Source organism: Pteronotus mesoamericanus, unplaced genomic scaffold, assembly GCF_021234165.1.
Source record: "Pteronotus mesoamericanus isolate MK-2021 breed Mesoamerican mustached bat unplaced genomic scaffold, CSHL_Meso_final scaffold_83, whole genome shotgun sequence".
NCBI classification, from domain to species: Eukaryota; Metazoa; Chordata; class Mammalia; order Chiroptera; family Mormoopidae; genus Pteronotus; species Pteronotus mesoamericanus.
Window position 1 is genome coordinate 1,068,776 of NW_026555328.1, and position 20,705 is coordinate 1,089,480.

Genomic DNA, 20,705 nt, shown 5'->3' on the forward strand with positions numbered 1-20,705 from the left:
CATGTTCACCATTCCCCTGCCATGAATAGAGGCTTGAATCCAATATTCAGTGCATATTTATTCAATAAGTGAATGATTGAGAGAATGAAGCTTGGGCCGTTTCGACATTGGTTCCTCTAACTTCTAAGCCCACACAAGTAAGCACATGAATACACGACACGACATCCTGACAAGTGGCTGCCTGGGGTGGACCATTTTGCTAAAATCCACTTGAAATGTGTCTTGTTCTTAATAGAGGCACAGCACAATTTACCAGGCTGAAGTAAATGAAGTCCAGGGCGCACACAGTTGGAGAGCCATGTTCCTTAGTTTGTCAGGGAAGGAAAAAGATAAGTTTCCATAGCACAGAAAGGGGAGGTTTTCTTTTGGTCCCAGTGAAAGATGCTTCTAGAACCTTTGGCCTAGTTGGAGTCCTGCGTCATATGGAATAAGACAGTGGCAAGTTCACTGGTTCTGGGACAGCCACTTGGTTTGCCACGTAGATGGTTTGGTAGACCACGGTCCCCCGGAAAAGACAGCACAGGAGGTGCTCTGGTGAGAACCTTGCACACATGGAGGCCTTTGACCACTACTGGACACCCCTGCTCTTTTACAGCAAGGGGAAGCCTGAAGATCCCTCCAGTCTCCATCCTCTTTGGGGCATCTTTCACCCACTGAGGATCTTTGGAATCACGTAGGTGAGCAGTTGACAGCCAAAATGGGCACATACGGAGGTAATCCAGAGCTCCAGGAGGCTGAAGATGAGCAGCAGCAGCCCGCCGGATGTAGCCATTCCAGGTTTCTGGCACCAGAAAACTGGAAGGTTATTAGTGCTGCTCTGGGAGTCCAAGGTCTGACTCAAAGTGTGCCTCTGAATGGACCACGGCTATGGTGTTGAGGAGGTCCTCTAAACTTGTCTCAGCCTCACGGAGAAAATATCTCCCCAGGTTTTGGTGCTGATCAAGTGTGTTTGTAAAAAAATTATTTTAACAATAACTATCAGTGTTGTTGTAAGGGAAAGAATAGTCGTTGTTTAGGGAAACACCTTGATAACTTGTTTCACGTACAGGGGACGAGCCCTAAGAATGTGGTCTGGGGTCAGAGAGTGAGAGAGAGGAACCGTTCTGTGTAGGAAGTGAACAGAAATTTCGGAGCATGGACAAGCTGCAGGGAGGAGAGTGAGAGGGTTAGAGGAGAAAGATGGGGCGGAGCAACATGACGGGAAGGGGAGCCCGGAGACAAAGGCATCCTGTGGGAAATGAGGACTTGACAAAACAGGGACGTGTAATCTTCAGCCTTCAGTAGCTGCCTGGGATCCAGCGTAAACCTCCACCATCCCTCTGAACCTTTAGACAAAGTGGGCTACTGAAATGACCTTCCTGGCTTCTGACAGCAGCATTTGGTGGAGAGCAATAATTGGGGCTGTCTTGAATTTGGGAAAAAGTCAGTTAAAAGATCCCCAAGTTGAACTAATTCAGCAGCAGTAGATTTCACCTGAGGACCAGGAGACATCTAAGCCCTCCCCTGCTCTCCTCCAAGAATACCCAGGAGAATGGGGTCTGTTCCTGTATCTGGGGAGAGAATTGGTGTAGAAAATCCACTTTAATCCTAAAGGACAAGGGACGAATGACCCCAATAATCACTTAGATTCCTATTATAGGAGAGAATAAATATGAAAGTGAACGTGCCTGACACATGGTAGGTACCAAAAAATATTTGTTAATTATGGTTTTAAAATGGCGGGGGTGACAGCCAGCTGCTCAGAGAATCCTTTTTGGAGAAACTTCCTTAGTACCTTCTTCCTCTTCCCTCAAAATTTAGCAAGTATTTGTTAAACATCTGTTTGGTACAAGTGGCTAAGAAGGCACTCTGAGAGGGACAATCTTGTGAGGGAGGCAGATGCAGATGTAGATAGACAATTCACATCAGAAATGATAAGAGCTATAAAAGGGCCAGAAAATTGCCTGGGGCACTGAGGAGACAGAGGTCCATGCTTAGCAGGAGATTTAGAGATGGTGGCGCAGGACAGGGTGTCCACACAAAGGGAAATGCAGGATGATGACGTCTTAGTGAAGGAATCACAGAAGCTTAGGGAGGAGGAGCCTTTACAAATAATGTAGGTCCTTTTCAAATGTGTTTTTAACAATGAATTTTTTTTTTTTAAAAAAGACTTTATTTGTTTTTACAGAGATGGGAAGGAAGGGAGAAAGAGAGAGAGAGAAACATCAGTGTGTTGTTGCCTCTCACACGCCCTGCACTGGGGGCCTGGCCCACAGCCCAGGTATGTGCCCTGACTGGGAATCAAACCGGCAACACTTCGGTTCACAGGCCAGCACTCAAACCACTGAGCCACACCAGCCAGGGCCAAAATTCTTTTACAAATCAAACTTTTTAATGGGAGAAGGGTTGGGGGATGGATGAAAATGATGAAGGGATTAAAAAGTACAAAATCCTGGTTATAATAGTCAGAGGGAGGTAAATTGAAGTACAGCACAGGGAACATAGTCAAGAATATTGTAATAAGTATGTGTGGTGTCATACAAGTATTGGAATATGGGGGGTATATAAATGTCTAATTACTATGCTGTACACCTGAAACTAATATAATTTTATATGTCAACTATAATTAAAAGATAAAAATATGTCCATAAGGGACAAAGGATTCCTCAAGCAGCTTAGATGATATTTATTATCTGGGGAGCATTCATTCATGCTCGTTGAGCCCTGGGAGCACCGCATCATTGGCTTATCATTTGCAAAACTGTGATGAAGTCCAGCCCTTCTTCTCCAGACGCAAGGGTTGAGGCCCGAGGCGGGGTGGGTGGCTTGGAGGGGGTTGTTGTTTCCAAGAGCAGACCCTGGCAGAACTGAGCTCAGGAGCCAGGTGGTGGTGGCTGTGGCTGGAATCTGGGTGCATTTCAAAGGTGAAAGCGGCAGGATTGCCTGAGGCATTGGCTGGCAGGTGCAGGAGAAAAGAAAGGGTCAGTAATTTCACCAGAGTCTTGCGCTGAGTGACTGGAAGGATGCAGTTGCCCTCAATGGGGAAAAGGAAACCCGTGAGAAAGTTTGGGACATAAAATCTGGAGATCAGATTTGGGTGTGTTAATTTCTAGACGGTGCGTGGACAACTGGATGCAAGAGATTGAAGTTGGGGAGGCAGGTCGGGGGAGTCATTGTCAGAGAGAAAGTGTTTCAAGTCATCAGACCGGATGTGATTGCCAAGGCAGTGAGTACAGAGAGAGAGAGACAAAGACCGAGGACTGAGCCTGAGAGACGGGACAGGAAAAGAAACAGCCAGGGAGACAGAGAAGAGAACAACAATTGTGGGCGGGGGACACCAGCTGCAGGGCCTGGAAGACCCTGGGAAGTCTCCAAACGGAGGAATTTGGGGACCTTGAGCCAAGGAAGCTTTTGGAGAAGTGAGGCTGAACGTGTCTGTGGTTAGAGTCGGTTCAAGAGAGGTTATGAGAGGAAAGAAGTGGAGAGAGTAAGGCAGACAACTCTTTTAAGGGTTTTTCTGGAGACAGGGTGGCAGCTGCAGTAACTGGAAGGGTTTGTTTGTTTTGTGAGATGAAGGAAACAAAAGCATGTTTAGATAATGATGAAAAGCTCTAGCAAAAGGGGGAAATAGATGTAGAAGAGAGGTGGGGGCCTGGGAGAGGGGAGAAGCACTTGCGGTGACACCGTGAGTGGGGGGGAGGGCGGGGGGGGGGCAGGGCTGCAGTGCAGAGGGAGACACTGAGTTTACAGGGGGCTCATTTGTGACTTTCTTATCCGGTAGCCACGAGTCCCCCAAGGACCGGGGATGATATAAATGCAAAATAAACATTGGATTTCAATGACGTGGCCCCCAATATGCAAAATATTGAATTAATAATTGTTTTATACAGATATATATTGAAATGAGATTTTTGGATCCATTGAGTTAAATAAATGGTATTAAAATTAATTTCACCCATTCCATTTTTTCACTGTATAGTGTGGAAACTGAAAATTTAAAATCACATACATGAGTACATTATATTTCCACTGGATAGCACTGGTCTACAACCTTTGACAGCTCATTCCTTTATGCATTTTCTATGGCTGTTTTCACACAGGCTTGAGTAGTTGCTACAAAGACCAGAGGGCCTACAACGCCTTAAGTATTCACCATCTGACCCGGTGCAGAAGACCTTTGCTGACCTGTTGTCCATGGTAATAGCCAGGAAGGCGAACATGTGAGTAGAGATGCAGATTGGTGGGTACTTGTGTGTTATATGTATAACTGCATTTAATTCTCCCAACAATGTCAAAAGGTAGGTACTGATTTCTAAATATAGAGTCTAAGACTAATAAAAGTCACATGCTTAGACTAATAGCAATACAGCTACAGGACAGGGACTTTAAACTCCGTTCTGATCTGACAGCACCTCTGTTTGCTATAGTGTTTGGTGAAGAAGTTAAGTGTTCAGGTGTCTTTCCAATGATTTCCTAAGCACAGCTGAGCTGGAACCCAGGGGAGTGTTGGTCAAGAGGGATACTCACCACACTCCAGTTGAGGTAGGTATATAGGTAGTTAATACAGATATCTGTGATGAAGAGACAGATTCCCATCGCAGAAAAGATCGCACTGACGATGTTCATGCCCAAGCTGCCCTTCAGCTGAAGACGACACAGAGGGTTAGGGTGGGAGAGAAAAGCATCTGCAGCTCCGATGAGCAGACTCGATAAATGTTTCCTATTGTGAATTTCTGGAACCCTAGCTCTGCAGCAAGTAAAGAGTTGTTCTGTGCAAAAAGTTTTGGGGGTACATGAACATTGAAAAAACCTGAGTCAAACAAAATTAAACAGGTCTGATGTTCAAAACTTCTCCTAGCCTTTAATGAAAATTATTATCTCCCAGAGAGGGGACTACTAAATAGAGATTTTTTTCCTCCCAATCTTCATAAAGTATCTCCTGGGACAAATATCTCCAAGGGCAATCTTTGGGAAACACTTGACCCACTTATCCCATGGGAGATATGGAGGCGACTCGGCCCCAGTGTCTTGGGATGCGACAGGCTCTGATGCTCTGTGATTCTGGGCCAGGTGCAGAAAGGCATGCCCAGAACTGAGCTCCCCTTGGGAGATTTTCAAATAGATCTCATCTGGTGTGGGACCTGGCCATCCCGGGGCCCCTTGCCCTAGATAACCTGCTGTGAGAGAAACGAAGGTACTTCCTTGGTCCACTGCCAGGGGACCCGAGAGACTTGCCCGTGTTGGTTAGTCTGGATTCCTAGAGAAGCCCGTGCCTGAGCCTCCCCTGGCTTCCCTGTAGAATTGTCTGGAGGTCGGCTCCATGCGCTGCAGGCAGTCCCAGTGCCCTGCTCTCTGGAGGGGAGCCCTGAGCCCCAGGCAGCTTTTTGCCTCTTCCTGTAACATCTTCTTAGGAAAGTTTTCTTCATTTCCACACCCTGATGCCTTAACAAAGATGGCTGTATATACCTTCCTTCCCCTGAATCTTCTGGACTCCTTCCTACTTGTGACTTGGCCAGCTTGGCGTGGTCCTGTACGTGGGTGTGAGTGAGCATGCGTGTCAGTGCCCTGTGTTTCTGGTTATGAGCAGGTGCAAGGATGGAGGAGGGATTGTGTATTAGCTTCTTTACTTTGTTGTGTGTCCCTCCTTTAGTTCTACAGCAGGGAGAGCCAGTCTCAGCATGTGACTTACCAGGCAAGGAGAGTTTGGCTGCTGTTCTGATGCCACTGAGAGGGATCCTGAAATGATGAACTGGCAAAGGAGAGGGAGTTTAGAAAGAGGTCACAGGAGCCCCCCTTCAGGCTCCTGTGATTCTAGTCACACACATAAGCTTTCACACACCCTAAGTTCCCCTGCTGGGTCCTGTAGCTCAACATGGGGAAAAGAATGAATGAATGAATGAGCTGTTTTGTACCACATGACAGGGCATTGAACTGGAATAAATATAGATTCTAGGATACAGCAGACCTAGTTTTAAATTCTAGCATGAAGCTCCTCTTGGTTTAGTTACTAATTTCTGTGTGTGTGCATCTTCTCATCCACAAAATGGGATAAACTGCATGTCTTCCTCCTAAGTGTCATTGTCCTGAGATAACTTGTCTTTTGAATCTGGCATTTGTTATATCTTGCCCTTGGTAGATCCTGTATACTGTAGACACTCAGAAAGTTATTTATTTCCTTATCTTTTATTTCCCCACATGCACAACTTCTTGGTCTCCTTCCAAAATTCAGTCAGGCATGGGGGCTCTTGTTGGGTGATGGAAGGGGTTCCCCAACATTGTCCCTGCCTGTCTATAATTTGATGAGTCACTTTTGGTTACTGCAAAGCATGTTGCATCTCTATGGTGTTGAAATTCAAATATGAGGCCGATGGACTACATTGTATGCATTTATTTCAACAGTCATGTTCTGCAGGCAGAGTGGCTGATGGGATTCCCTGCTGTCACGGAGGGTCTGAGAGGGTGTTACCTAGGGGTTCATGGAAGCTTTGCCAAGCTTTACATGAAGTGCTTCCAACCTTGCCTTATTTAGCTGTATGATGGCCCATCAAACACCATTACTAGTCTCATCTGATAGAGGGGTAGACTGATGCTTAGAGATTTCAAGTAACCCAAATGAGACCATCAGCTAGTAGCAGAAATGGAAATCAAATTTAGGTAGTTGACTCCAGATCTCATGTTCTTAACCCTCATTCTATAGTCCCTCCCCCTCAGGGTAGATGCATGAGCCCTGCAGTGGAAAGGGGTGTTTAGAAAAACTTGCTCTGGCTGCCTGAGCCTTCTAAAGGGCATGACGACTCTCCTGTAAATGAATAATAAATCTCAATCTTATATCCCTCTGTAGAGACTTGATGGTGAAGGAAGGAAACAGAAGGCTGGACTTCTGATGTCCCTGCTGGTCCCTTTGAGGAACCCAAGGCCATCGGCCTTGATCTGTTGGAGGACACTAATGATCTCGAGGAAACAGAATGATACTCATGGAGTGGAGGAGGCAACAAAGAGCAGAATCGCCCTGCAGAAAAAAGGGAAGGAGGCATCATGAAGGCTGATGGACACCCACGCGTTTGAGCTGCTGAGGCAGCCACTGGGCACTTAAGAACAGAGATATAAGAGACTCTAATGCTCAATAGCAGCTGCTCTGTGGCTGTGGTACTATCATCTCCACGGCCCGAAACCCCATTGCAGTCTGTTATGCAGACACAGGTGCCATGGCCGAGCAAAGGAACTGGGTAAGAGTTTTCAGTCTGGGTCTGTGCAGAACCAAGAGAGGATCTCAGACTCAGGGGTGAGACATGGATGGGAACAAGAGAGAAAGGTTATCAGACAAAAGTGCTCCCAAGAACGTAAGTCCTACTGTTTTACAGAGGCTGTGTGTGCATGAGTGTGGCAAATCAGTCCAGACTATTTTACTTCAACCTTATGGGTTGGAGTGTCTTGGGTGTTGTTTAGGTTAGTCTGGAGTTTTGCTATTTGTGAGAAAAGTTGCACTGAGTCACAGATAAGTGTGTGGTTCAGGAGACAGATTATGTCATAGCAGGAAGAGAAAGAAGATGGGAGATGGGAGGGAGGAGAAGAAGGGACTGTGTGGGCGTGTGTGCAGGAGGGAGGACACTGAGGAGACTGCAAGGGAATAATAAAGGCAAGACACTGGAGAAGGGAAAGGACCTGCGATTCTTAACCTTTTAAGGGTTACTGATCACCCTGAGAATGTGATAAAAACTACAGACTTTTCCAGAAAAGAGAGTCATGTACAAAATACTATTCCAAAAGTGGACTCTGAGGCCATCTGTAAATTCCTGGTTGAGTCCCCTCCGCTGAATGACTGTCATAAGGCTGGGCAACCATTCTTAACAACTGGTGGAAGTGGTTCCCTCCTGGAGCTCAGGCTGGGGGCCTGCACTGAGCAATAATTGAGTGCTATTCCCAACACATCGTTGCTTGTGTGAATTGGAAAAGATGCCACCTCTGGGCTGATGATCTGGAAGAAGGTTTCCTGACCTCCGAGGGGAGCTAATTAGCAAAGGTGCCCAATCTGGGTCCGTGGCACCCTACAGGGCTGTCACTTGGTATTATGAGCTGAATCGTGTCCCCTCAAAATTAATCTTTTCAAGTCCTAACCCCCAGTATCTCAGAATATAACTGTAAAGATGGTTCCAGACTCATGATGGTGGATGTATGATTTTGTTGACTTTCAATGGTGTGAAGGTGATATACCTTCAGTAGAAATTGTTCTTTATATTTTGAATACTGATCTTTTCCTGGGTGAGTGGTATGTGGTGAGATGCTCTCTCGTGATTAGCTGGCCACAGCTCCCCGTCAGGAGAGTGATTACAAGGGTGAACAACTCATACTCTACGGTGTAATATTTAATGCATTTTTGACCTAGGATGTTTTCAACTGGTGATGGGTTTATTGGGATGTGACCCCATCACAGGCTGAGGAGCATCTGTATTTGAAGGTAGGATCTTTAAAGAGGTGATGAACGTTAAATGAGGTCACATGGCTGGGCCTAATCCAATATGACTGGTGTTCTTATAAGAAGACAAATTAGGGCATGGACCCACAGTCCCTGTGAAGACACAGGGAGGAAGATGACCCTCTGTAAGCCGGAGAGGCATCAGAAGAAACACTCCCACTGACACCTTGATGTTGGACTTCTAGCCTCTGGAACTGTGAGGTAATAAATGTCTGTTGTTGAGCCACCCAGTCTGTGCTATTTGTTCTGGCTATGCAAGCAGACTAACGTTCTTAGTGACCAAGGCCTGAGCTGGGTTCACAGCCCACAGGCTCTCTTGACTGCAAACCTCCTGCAGCAAAGTATACAACTTGACAAAGTGGCCCTGAGTGTATTGGCCACATTCAAGCACATTGGCTTTAGACTCCCCCTTGTGGCTCGCTCACTGCTCCATTTTCTTCTGGAGGCCACATGATCAACATGGATTCTGGAACTCATTTGCAAGGTGACTCATATTACTTACCGAGATGCCTCCCCAGAAAGCTCAGCCTCCAACAAATGAGATACCTTCATAGCCCCCAAATAAGGTGGCACCCAGGATGCTCTGGAGGCCAATGTGTATGAGGCCAATCAGGATCTGGAGGGCCTGCCGGGGAGCCACAAGGTGAGACCTTTGTTTCTGTGATGAATCCTTTCCCCTGCAACCCCCCTTCCTTGCCTCCATTGTATTTTTAATAAATTTGTTTTCTTGGTTTAAAAAGTAATATGGAAAATGTAAACATGAAAGGAAGACTTCCCATAATTTCTCGTCAGTCAGAAATAACAACCACTTACATTTTGGTCTATAACCTTCTATTAATTTTTCAAATATCTACAGTGATAATACAAAATGGCTCTGGAGTAGGTAGAATAGAGCTATTGGGCAGGTAAGAATGTTTCTTTGTTTTCATATTATAAACAATACTGCGATGAACACCTTTGTAGATAAGTCTCTGCTCATCTCATTTCTCTGGGATATTGTTTTGAATTGAATTGTGTCTGCCTCTCCCTCATCAAATTAGTATGTTGAAGTTCCTGTCTCCAGACTCTCAGGAAGGGTCCTCATTTGGACATAGGGCTGCTGCAGATGTAATTAGGTAAAATGAGGTGTACTTGAATAAGGTTTTTCCTAATCCTATAGGACTGCTATCCTTTTAAAGGAATACCGTGTGAAGAGACACACGTGCACACAGGAGAATGCCAAGGTAGGGACATGCTGCTTCGAGCCAAGGTCCTACTGGAAGCTTGGAGACCGGCCTTGACAGATCCTCCCCTTGAGCCTTCAGAGGAAAAAGGGTCCCATGGACACCTTGATTATGAGCTTCTGGCCTCCACTACTGCGAGACAGTAAACTTCTGTTGTTCTAAGCCATTCCATCTGCAGTACTTTGCTATGGCAGCTCTAGGAAACTGCTATATATTATTGCCCAAATGATATAAATACATTAATATATATTTATATGTATATGTGTATATACTACAAACATGACAGTGAATACAAATATATTATTCCTGTAAATTTACATAAATGGTTGCAAATTATATACAATGTCTGCCTCTAATTTTTTCCTATTAGTGATATAGCTTGGGGGTAGTTCCATATTGTTATGCAAGACACATTTTTTTTTTTTAATAGCACTACAAAATTTCATTCTTGGTTGTACAATACACTGATTTAACCAGTATTATAGTGATGGATATTTTGTTTTTTCCCATTCTTTTCCTATCACAAACCACGGCTGCAATAACCTCATGCATGTCATATTTCCCATGTGCACAGAAACATGGTCCACAGGACAAAGTTTCAGAAATGGAATTATTGGGTATTTTAAAATTCTGAAGATGAAGATAGCTCTCCACACAGGTTGCATTGATTGACATTCCTGTGAGGAGTATACGGAGATGGAGCTAGAGAAGCCTGGATCAGAATCCTTGTGTGTCATTAGTTAACCATGCATCGAAATGGGCTTCCCCCATCCTACTTAGGAGGACCCTCCAGGGCAAAAATCATTGTGAGCTCTTATTTTGTTGACAATTGGCAAAGATTCCATTCAAGCACATTGGCTTTAGACTACCCCTTGTGGCTCGCTCACTGCTCCATTTTCTTCTGGAGGCCACATGATCAACATGGATTCTGGGCAAAAGGATAAACCTTCCAATTTTCTGCTTCTTTGTTGCTTTTCTTTCTCTTTCATATAATGCCTAAGTTAGAAAATATAAGGCCTCATGCCAAGGCCCTGGTGATGCTCCACAGCTGAGCTCCTTACTAGACCTGAGTTTGGCAAGGCTGGGTCAGCCCCCGCCCCACTTGTGGATTTGGAGTTTCTGTATTTCCAACCCTCCTCCCACCCCGACTCCAGTCACGTGTGTGGTCCCAGCCTGCACGGTGAAAGCTCACTTACCCCTAAGATTTTGCCCTCTTTCAGGGTTGTTTGGGCTGGTTGTGCACTCGCAGGCAGCTGTAAGCCAGGTTGGTTTCCAGGATTTAGGTTGAGTTGGGGCAGGCTGTGTGGATACAGGGGCACCTGAGGTGTGCTCCCCGGGATTACAGAATGTGTGCTGGGGGGCCCTGCCACAACCACAGTATTGGCCATGGGTCCTGCTGAAGTCATTGATTTCATGCTGCTAAAAAAATAAATGCAGTTGAATCATCCTTCACATGTGCACTAATGTTTACATTAAAAAAGAACTTTTGCCTTCATTAACTTACTTGGGCATTGCAACCCATTATGAGTTTATTCATCCTGTTTTAGAGCTGATGAATATTCTGCTGAAACCCTCCCCTAAAACTGAAACCCAAAGAAGAGACAGAAAACCCTCAAGACAAAGGATGTCAGTGCAGGACCTCTCTGGGGCACACCCAAGCCTTTCCTCAGCCATGAGCTTTTTACTCTCTCTCCTAAACTCTAAGGGTCTCCACAAGACTTGGAACCAGGGGAGCAGCAGGCAGCGACAGCTCATACTGGCCTTACCTCCTGAGTCTCTCTCCAAGTTCCCCTTTTCCCTGACTTTCCAGTGAGCTAAGAGCAGCCTGCCTTGGTCCACTTCAGTCACTGTGACTTTTACTTCTCTGTGAGCTCATGCAGCCAGCGTGGCTTACTCCTTTCCTATGACATTTCTAAAAAGCCAAAGCAGAGCACCCCCTAGACTCTCTCCTATTGTCTCTTCTACCCTAAGTCCTCCCTTTGATTTACTGTCCCCAGCTTTAATAGACATACACACAAAATCACCTGGACTTGTGAAACCTTTCCTGCACAAAGTCAAGAACCCACACACTACTGGCGGGCCCTAGGCAGACCACCTCTGGACCTGGTTTCTGTGCTGTGGCATTCTTTGGTGACACAGATGAGACCTGGAGTTGTTTTCTCTTCCTTTCTGTTTCTCTAATTCATCCCTCCTGTCACTTCGCATAGGCGGTGTCGGGGAAACCTACCTGTTGCTGCGGTGTAGGTCTTTTGTCGCAAGGCGCCTCCCCTCGTAAAAGCTGAGACAGAATATAGGCCTGCCTTCTGGACAGAGTGACCCACCTACATGAACATCCCCAGTTGTCACCTGGGTGACAGGATCTGGTGGGTCAGGACCTAATTACCTGGCATCTGAAGGGACCCCTTCCCTCCCCCATGGTTGGTGGGTGTGGAGTTAAGTCCCCTGTCTGAGTGGGGAGAATCCATCCCCAGGGCGTCTGACTACCGCCCTGGTCCTTATAAGGACGCCCCCAGGGCACGGGGTAAACACGGCCACAGCACATTTCTTTCCTCATTCTGCATCTCCTGGCCTGTTTCGACAACTTCTGGCTGGTCACGCCACGTCTCACCTTTTGGATGTCACGGGGTTTTTCTTTCTCCTGTTGGAACACTCCTTGGGATGTTACACGTGTACTTCCTTAAATTAGGGCCAAGGTTTTTTTGTTTCCACGGGCCTTCAAAGCTTCCATTGAGAGTCTCAGCAGGTTTTCTGCTGGGCCGTGAGCAGTGGGAGCAAGGGTGAGGTAGTAACAGGAAAGTGCACCTTTAAAACTCAAGCAGCTGACGGCGCCCAAGCCTGATACCTTTCTTCCCCCTCCTCCAGGCTCCTTAAAAGCTGTCAAGAACAAATACAAAATTTTTTCTTCTCTACAATGATTAATACTGTGCATGTACGTAGTAAAAAAAAACAAACAAACAACAACAACAAAGAAACAAACAAAAAACTATCCCAAATGTTTTTTTTTCAGGAGCATGTGGTCTGGAAAAATAATTTTGTTGAAACTCTCCCCTAAAACTGACTTAACTGTTATTAATAACTTTTGGAGTTATTAACATAAGATAGTAAAACATTATTTACCAGAAAAGTCTTAAGTACACTTAGCTTTAGTTTTTATTACAGAAAAGCTAAAAAATAGTTATGCATTATATTTTGTTGATCAGGTCCTTAATTAACTCTTAAGATAAATTATCTCTCTCAATTTTAAGAACTAAAGTTTGTCAGCCTGTATTTATATTTCATTTATTTATGTCACTTTAGGTAAATAAATAGTTTAATGTTATTTCATACTAATATATAATCTTTAGGTGATGGTGATGTATGGTTTGACAAGCTCCCAGGGTTTAAATTTAAAAGACCTTTTCTTAACTTAGAAATAAATGGCTTTGGGCTATTCCAAAGGGTCCCTGGAATGCCTCAAAGATTTGCTCTTCATCCTTACAAATGCAAGATTTTAGACTAATGAGGCCTGTTTGATAGGCCTGAAACACATGGGGAACACTGTCGAATAAAAAATATAATAACTATGTCTTATTTATATATGTTTATGTTTCATTTTAAAATAAATGTCCTTGAAAGTATATAAAAATCTCCAAAGTTTACAAAATCCTAATGTATTTGCATTTGTGATTCTAATTATTATTTTGGCATATTATATCTCAAAAAAGTAACAAAATTCTACATCATTTATGGTATAATCAGATCTATAACTATGTCATTTTAAGTTTTTGTCTTTTGAGAACCATTGTTTTACTCTGATACATTTATAAATAAGTTTTATCTTTAAAAAATCCATGAAAAAATTGTTATTCTAAATCACAAATTTCTAAAAGTAAATTTTCAAATCGAATTGAACAAAATTTATACAACTTGAAGCAATAGCAGAATTGAGGCTTCGTCTTTGTCGCACCCCCTGGTGCTAGAGGCTCACAACCAGTCACCAGGTAAAACAGACAAAACGGTGGCGCTGAAAACGGGCCTGAGATCCCACCTGGGGTGCCTCCTTAACGGCTGGTCCAACTTTAAGAGCCACAAGCCGAAGAAATAATGCCTCATCTTTTTTAACTTTATTTTCATTCTCGACACCATTGCAGATGTCCGCATTCCCCTGCCCCTTCCCTCTGGCCATCACCGCACTGCCGTCTGTGTCTCTGTGACACGCAGACGTGTTCTTTGGCTAATCCCTTCATTTTCTTCCGCAGTGTCAGCCGGCCTCAGTACAATCTTGGGGACAGGGAAGGAGTCTGGCCTATAAATAAATCTCTGAAGTATAACACTATTCTCTAATTAGGTTTGTTTTGCAAAAATGAAAGCAAATGTAAGCACCTTATATTCAGATGTGTATGGCCTTTTAAAAATTATTTATGCTGTTATAGTTGTTGCTGCTTTTTCCCCCCTTTTCCTACGTCCACCCAGCCCCACTGTCCCCAGTCCCTCAGTCAATCCCCTTATCACTGTCTGTGTCCTTGGATCACACATGAATGTTCTTCTGTGGTTAATCCCTTCACTCTCTTTCATCCAGTTTCCCCCCTCCACACCTCTGGCCACTGCCAGTCTGTTCCATGTATGTAAGGTTCTGTTTCTATTTTATGCACTAGTTTATTGTGTTTATTAGATTCCACATATAAGTGAGATTATGTGTTCTTTTTACTTCATTGTTTGGCTCATTTCACTTAGCATAATATTCTCCACGTCCATCCATGCCACTGCAAAGGGTAAGAGGTTCTTCTTTTTCACTGCTGCATAGTATTCTACTGTGTAAATGTACCACATTTGTTTTTTTTGTTTTTTTAAAAATCTAGATAGACATTTAAGAAAATCTTGTAGGATGTGTGTTGCCAGGATCTCAGATAAATTAGGCATTTTCTTCATAGCCAGGGCTAGACGCTAACTTCCGAACTTAGTGGAGCAAACAGAATCCAGCAGAATGGAGGAATAGCCTGCTTCCAGCTCATTCCCCTGCTGCCCTGCAAAGGGCAGCTGCTGCTGTTTAATCCCTCGTCTACTGCAGAAATGCTGACACCTGCCCCTGCTGATAGTCCTGCCACTACCAGGAGCAGAACTCATTGTCACCCAAACCTTAACATGGTAACTCTGAAGGAAGTCGTTTTAAGGGGAACCTTGTGGAGGAATTATTTGGGTACATGTTCCATTTCCTGTGCATGACCTGGCTCTTTGCAAAGAAAAACTTGGTTGGTTTTCCAAAGACTCTAGAAAATTCACAGAGGTATTTAATCACTTAACAACACTTATGCTCTGTAAATGGAAGGCAGTGTACATAGAAGCTGCAAGGGCTTATGCTAATGAATTAACCCATCATCTCACACAACATCCTATATACCAACCAGGTGGACAAGCAATTCTAGATCAGGACCCTACTGGGTCTATCAAACTGGGACAGACTAAGGATGAGGGAAGGGACTGCTGGACCCATATGGTTACTTGGCTGATAGAAGCGATAAAACATGGACTATTAATTTTGTTAAGCGTAACAAAATAAAAGAGGTTGCTCGGCAAGGGATGAAAACTCTGCCCTTTTCTGGAGGTTGTTCACAGAAGCTTTAAGAAAGTCCGCAAACATTGCCCCTGAGTCTGCCGAGGGCTGAGCACTTCTGGGAATGCATTTTATCCAGCAGGCAGCCCCCACATCAGGAGGGAGTTATACAAACAAGCCTTGGGACCTCAGACCTTCCTGAGCAACAAGTAGAAATACCTTTCAGGGCTTTTAACAATGGAGACAGGGCAGATGAAGAGCAAAAAGCCCCCTGAGGGGCACAAAAGGCTCACTTGTTAGCAGCAGTCTTATGCCACTTCAGCGTCACCTAACCCCAAAATGCCATGGAAAACAAAGAGGCAATGTTATTCCTGCAGACAAGAAGGACAATACAGAGAAGAAGTGCCCACAACGGACTCAGGATCAACTCTCCCCAGGACTGTGCCTCCTCTGCAGGAGGGAAGGCCACTGGAGACATGAGTATCTTGGGCTCTGAAGGGAACCTGATGCCTCCAAACCAATTGTGGTTGAAACACCTGAGAACTGAAGGTGCCTGAGACCTCCCACCACCTCCACCGGCCATCTGACTTTCTCACCAGAGTAACCTCCGGTGATCCTTGACAGGGCAGGTAAGCCCATTACATTTTATTAGACGCGGGAGCTGCTTGCTCTGCTCTGACCCACTCACCAGGGCCTCCTTCCAAATCCTGTTTGATCCCCGGGGTAAATGAGCATCCTCAGTGCTACCATTTCACGCAACTCCTGAGCTGCTGTCTCGGGAATCTCACTCTTAGTAACGCCTTTCTAGTGTTCCTGGGGCGCCCACTCCCTTACTAGGAAGGGGCATCTTATCTAGTCTAGGAACTACCGTAGTGCCAGGCCCAATAGTCAGAGAAGATAATGAACCCTCACTGTTATGCCTGTTGGCCAATCTAACTTCTCACCCTAGACTGGAAGTTCATAATATTCTAGAATCTGTCTTCATTCAAGTCAACCCTGATATGGCAAACTGGAGTACCAGGCAGGGCAACAAAATACCCCCTGTCAAGATATCTCTAAAACGAGGAGTACCCTACCCTAACAAAAGACAGTGCCCTCCAAAACCTAAGGCCATACAAGGGATCGACCTTCTCTTTGAAAAATATTTAAATCATGGGCTGCTCAGGCCCTGCCAGTCCCCGTGCCATACCCCTGTTCTCCAGCACAAAAGCCAAACAGAGAGTAATGGTTTCTACAAGACCAAAGGGCAGTAAATGAGGCTGTAATTCCGGTACATCCTATAGTTCCAAACCCCTACACTATCTTAATTCAAATCCCAGAAAAGCCAACTATTTTACTGTGTTCGATTGAGATTCCCAGCACTTCTTTGCATTTGAATGAACTAACCCCCATAGTAGGGAGATCTGCCAATATATGTGAACTATATTCCCTTAAGGTTAGGGATGGTGTTCATTTGTTTGGAAACGTTATAGACATTTGACCAACAATTTCAGGTACTAACAAAAAAACACCTCAAATAAAAACTCCATCTTAGTATTAAACTTCCTTGCCGATAGGAGATATAATGTGGGTCCAATATCCGGGGTACCTACTGACCTTAGGAGTCCAGACCTTGTCACCCCAAAAGAAACTGGCCATACTGGCCCTCAGAGTCCCACACGGTAAAGAACAGCTTCAAGGATTTTTAGGACTAGCTGGTCTGCTGCCTGTGGTTACCAGGTTTGGGGCTAATTGCTCAACTGGTATATAAGGCTTTAATCGGAGATGACGAAGGGCCTATAGACAGGACCCCTGAAAGTCAGCACGCCTTCAAAGAGTTAAAAGTCAAAGTGAGCAATGCACCTGCCTTAACGATGCCAAATTTAGAAACACCATTTACCCTATCGTAGCAGAAAAATAAGAAATGGCACTTGGAGTTCTCACCCACAAGTTAGGTGTGACTCTAAGGCCAGTAGCTTACCTCTCAGAACAATACATTTTATAGCAGCTGGTTGGTGCCTTTGTTTTCTTATTTTTTTTTTAAATTAGCATACTACACTTTAATATTCTCAAACCAACTATGGTGTTCAGTGAATGATCACAGAGCTTTGACATCTATATTTTGACCCACCTCCTTTACATGCACATTACATGTTGTAAGGAACATTTTTCTTTTACAGACAATTTGTCTCCAATGTGCTGTTGGGCCATAAGCTATCTCTTTTTTACATCCCAGAGGGAGAAAGTTGAGTGGAAAAGAGTCTGCAGTTTAACTATGAGAGGACATTGTACATGTCAGTAGAAGCAAAAACAAAAAATTCGTCAGAAGCTAAGTAGATAAATTAAGGATTCCATAATAAGTCTTGGGATATAAATGCTGTGCATTTGTTTGTCTGTTTTCAAAGCTTTTTCTCTTACTGTGGACACCATTACAGATGCTCCCCAATCTGTCCCCCACCTTTGCCCGCCTCCACCCAGCTCCTGCCACCCCCTCCCCTGGCCTCCACCACACTAGCGTCTGTGTCCACGGGCTACCAACATGTGTTCCTTGGCTCAATTTCACCTCCTTTTACCCAGTCCTCCCACTCGCTCCCTCTCAGATTGTTCACAGGCTGCAGCAGCCACTGCTCTTTCCGCAGGAGAGGCCCGTACGCCTGCTCTGGGCAGCCGTTGGAAGTTCCCCACCCCCATCAGGTACAAGCTGTGTCAGAAATAAAGGGACGCCAGTGGCTCATGGGGATGGGAAGGCTACGTAAGTATGGCAACAGGAATTAAAAACTTTATGCAACTCTGATGAAATGTTAGACCCAGCTTGTTCCTCTGGCCTGGTATTTTTCTTTCATAACTAGTGCTTACGGGTTAAACGTCTTTTTTTAAGTACACTTTACAGGAATCAGCAGTTTTGGTTCCTGTGTAAACCTCGGCAGCAGCCTGACCTCAGGACCCCAGGAACTCAGCTAATGAGAAACCTCTGATGGCCAGCGGAAGGTTGCGGGGCATAGAGACCCACATCGAGGCCTCGGGAAGGCCTCCTGCAGGTCCGCAGCCCCCACCCCCTGACTTCTTTGTTCTGCTTTCCCTCTTCTTCCTGATAAGACCCCTGCCTGCACCGAGATGGAAAGATGGCCTTTGGGGCAAGAGTCCCTCATCTTCTCAGGTGGCAGGCACTTGATTAAACTGCTTTCCTGGATGTCAACGTTACCCTTAGGCGTCATGAAAATAGAGCTGCACCTTAAAACACACACATACACACACACACACACACACACACACACTACAAGTAAACCCTTCGAATCCACCTACTGGCATGTGTTTTCTCAGATCTGACCTACTGCTAGATAACATCGAGTCAATGTCTTACATGATTAATGTAGGACAGGTACAAGAGGCATTACAGGAGTATGGAACAAAATTCCACACGCTTGTACACCTGCCCTCGATAAAGACTCCCAACACAAACAGGTTCAACCAGGGGACAGGGTCTATTGAAAAACCTGGAGGGACGACAGCCCTAAGTACCAAATACAGCCCAGGGAGAAGGGTCCACGTCAAGCGCTACTAAGCACCCCGACTTGAGCAAGCTCACAAAAGCAGCCAGTTGTTTTCACTGATCCCAAATTAAACCTGTTTCTTGTGAGTCCCCACAGGAACCATAATCTGAGACCTATTCTTGTGAGCCCATCAAGGACCTCAAGCTCCTCTTCATGAGACCAGAACCTGTTACAGATATATAACATAATGTCCAGGCTTTAATATAATGGTCTTTCTCAGATTTCTGACACCCTTTCTACTAGCCTGTCAGTATGCCCAGCCTCTTAACTCAGGAAAAATATTTTTCTGTACACTCCACTCAAATTATTCAAATGTTAACCAACAATGTTTATCCTTCCTATTTTCATATCCCTACTGTATTTAAGATTCCTACAAGCAGAGTGGGAGAGTTATATACTGGTACACTTTCTGATATCATTGCTGCTGAAAATCAACTTCCCAAATGCTGACTCTGCCATAAACAACCAATCCCAAGAGCCCTCCCACCTCAGGGTCAACCTATAACTCTCAACGTAAGTCTAACTCTGTTATTAGGGTCCCTCAAAAATTGTGAAAAAGCCAGTCCTTTTTTAGAACCTCCTTCCAGTTCCCGATGGCTTTCCTTGCACCAAACTCATCCTGGTCATTAATCAGACTAACAACTCAATATTTAGGCTCCTATGTTGCTTTTAAAATACAGCAATTCCATGTCAAGGCAATGACTCTTTGGGGATTCCTGCATATCCTTTCTTCAGAAGAATCAGCCAATAGCCTCTCTGTTCTGGTCTCAGACCCCACCCACTACCTTGTCTCCCTTTCATCAGGCAGGGAGAGGCACCTTTACCCTGTGTGGGCAGGGACGACAGCCCTTATCAGCAGAAAGCAGTTGCTGAAGACATACCCTTCTCCTGCATCACCCCTGAGAGATTTCAGAAATGGAGGTCTCTGAGGAACAAATAAGGCAGAACAGTAGGAAGCTAGAAAAATTTCTACTGGTATGGAATGGGAAAACTGAGACAAGATCTTTAAACAAGGCCAAACAAACCAGACCAATGTACAGCCAGCTAGTGACTCACAGAACCTCATCTTCCCTACTCAAGAACACTGGAGAACAAATGGTGTATACCCCTCCTCCCTGATCAGAGAATAAATAGTTTAAAACAGTAGTGAAAGATAGAAGCTAGGAACCCAAATAATGGGATTTGTGCTAGCGAAGCCCTGAGACAGATGAAGTCATGGCAACAAATAACACAACCCTGATTAGAGCCAGATAAACACAAGACAAGAACAGTAAAGCTGACCAAAGAATAACCCCAAACTCCCCTGATCACTCATTTCGATAGATCAGCATATGAAAGAACACACCCAGAAAGCTGGTGAATAGTCTGCTGAAAACCTCCCGTAATATTGTCATCTGCCGAAGACAGATGCTCTTAAGACAAAAACACCAGTGTAAGCTCACTTTAGAGCATGCCCATGGCTCTCTTGGACCTGAACTTTTACATGCTTCCTCCTCAACTCTAAGGGTCCCCATGACACCTGCAACCAGGGAGGCAGCAGCTGGACCTTGGCTTAACCCCTGAACCTGTCTCCAAGCCCCCCTTTTCTCTGACTTTCCTGTAATGTCACAGCAGCCCACCTTGGCTCACTTCTGTCACTGTGACATCTACCACTCAGTGAATTCACACAGCCCAGGGTGGCTCACTTCTTTTCTATAATGTTTCTAGGGATCGAAAGCAGAGCACGACCGAGGCTCTTTCCTATCACTTCTTCCACCCTAAGTCCGTCCTTAGTTTAACCGTCCCCAGTGTTAATAAATGTATTCTCAAAATCAACTTGACCTGTGATGTGACTCTTTCGTACATCAGGTCAAGAAACCACACGCTGCTGGCCAGAGAAAAGTCACATCTAGTTCAGGCTTGGTTCCTGTCCAGTGACTTTATTATAAGTCTCATTTGACAGGGAAATATTACCAGGATCCCTAAGTTAC

At 44.9% G+C, this 20,705-nt stretch overlaps 1 protein-coding gene across 1 annotated transcript; it reads right to left on the reverse strand.

Annotated features, from left to right (window-relative positions):
* Positions 1 to 418: 418 nt before the first annotated feature.
* On the reverse strand, positions 419 to 11,090 carry LOC129062672 (membrane-spanning 4-domains subfamily A member 8-like). The gene is given in 7 exon segments (XM_054563698.1): positions 419 to 529; positions 674 to 781; positions 4,507 to 4,623; positions 5,669 to 5,728; positions 8,955 to 9,077; positions 10,872 to 10,994; positions 11,073 to 11,090. Coding segments are annotated over 7 exon segments (660 nt in total).
* Between the last annotated feature and the right edge of the window lie 9,615 nt (positions 11,091 to 20,705).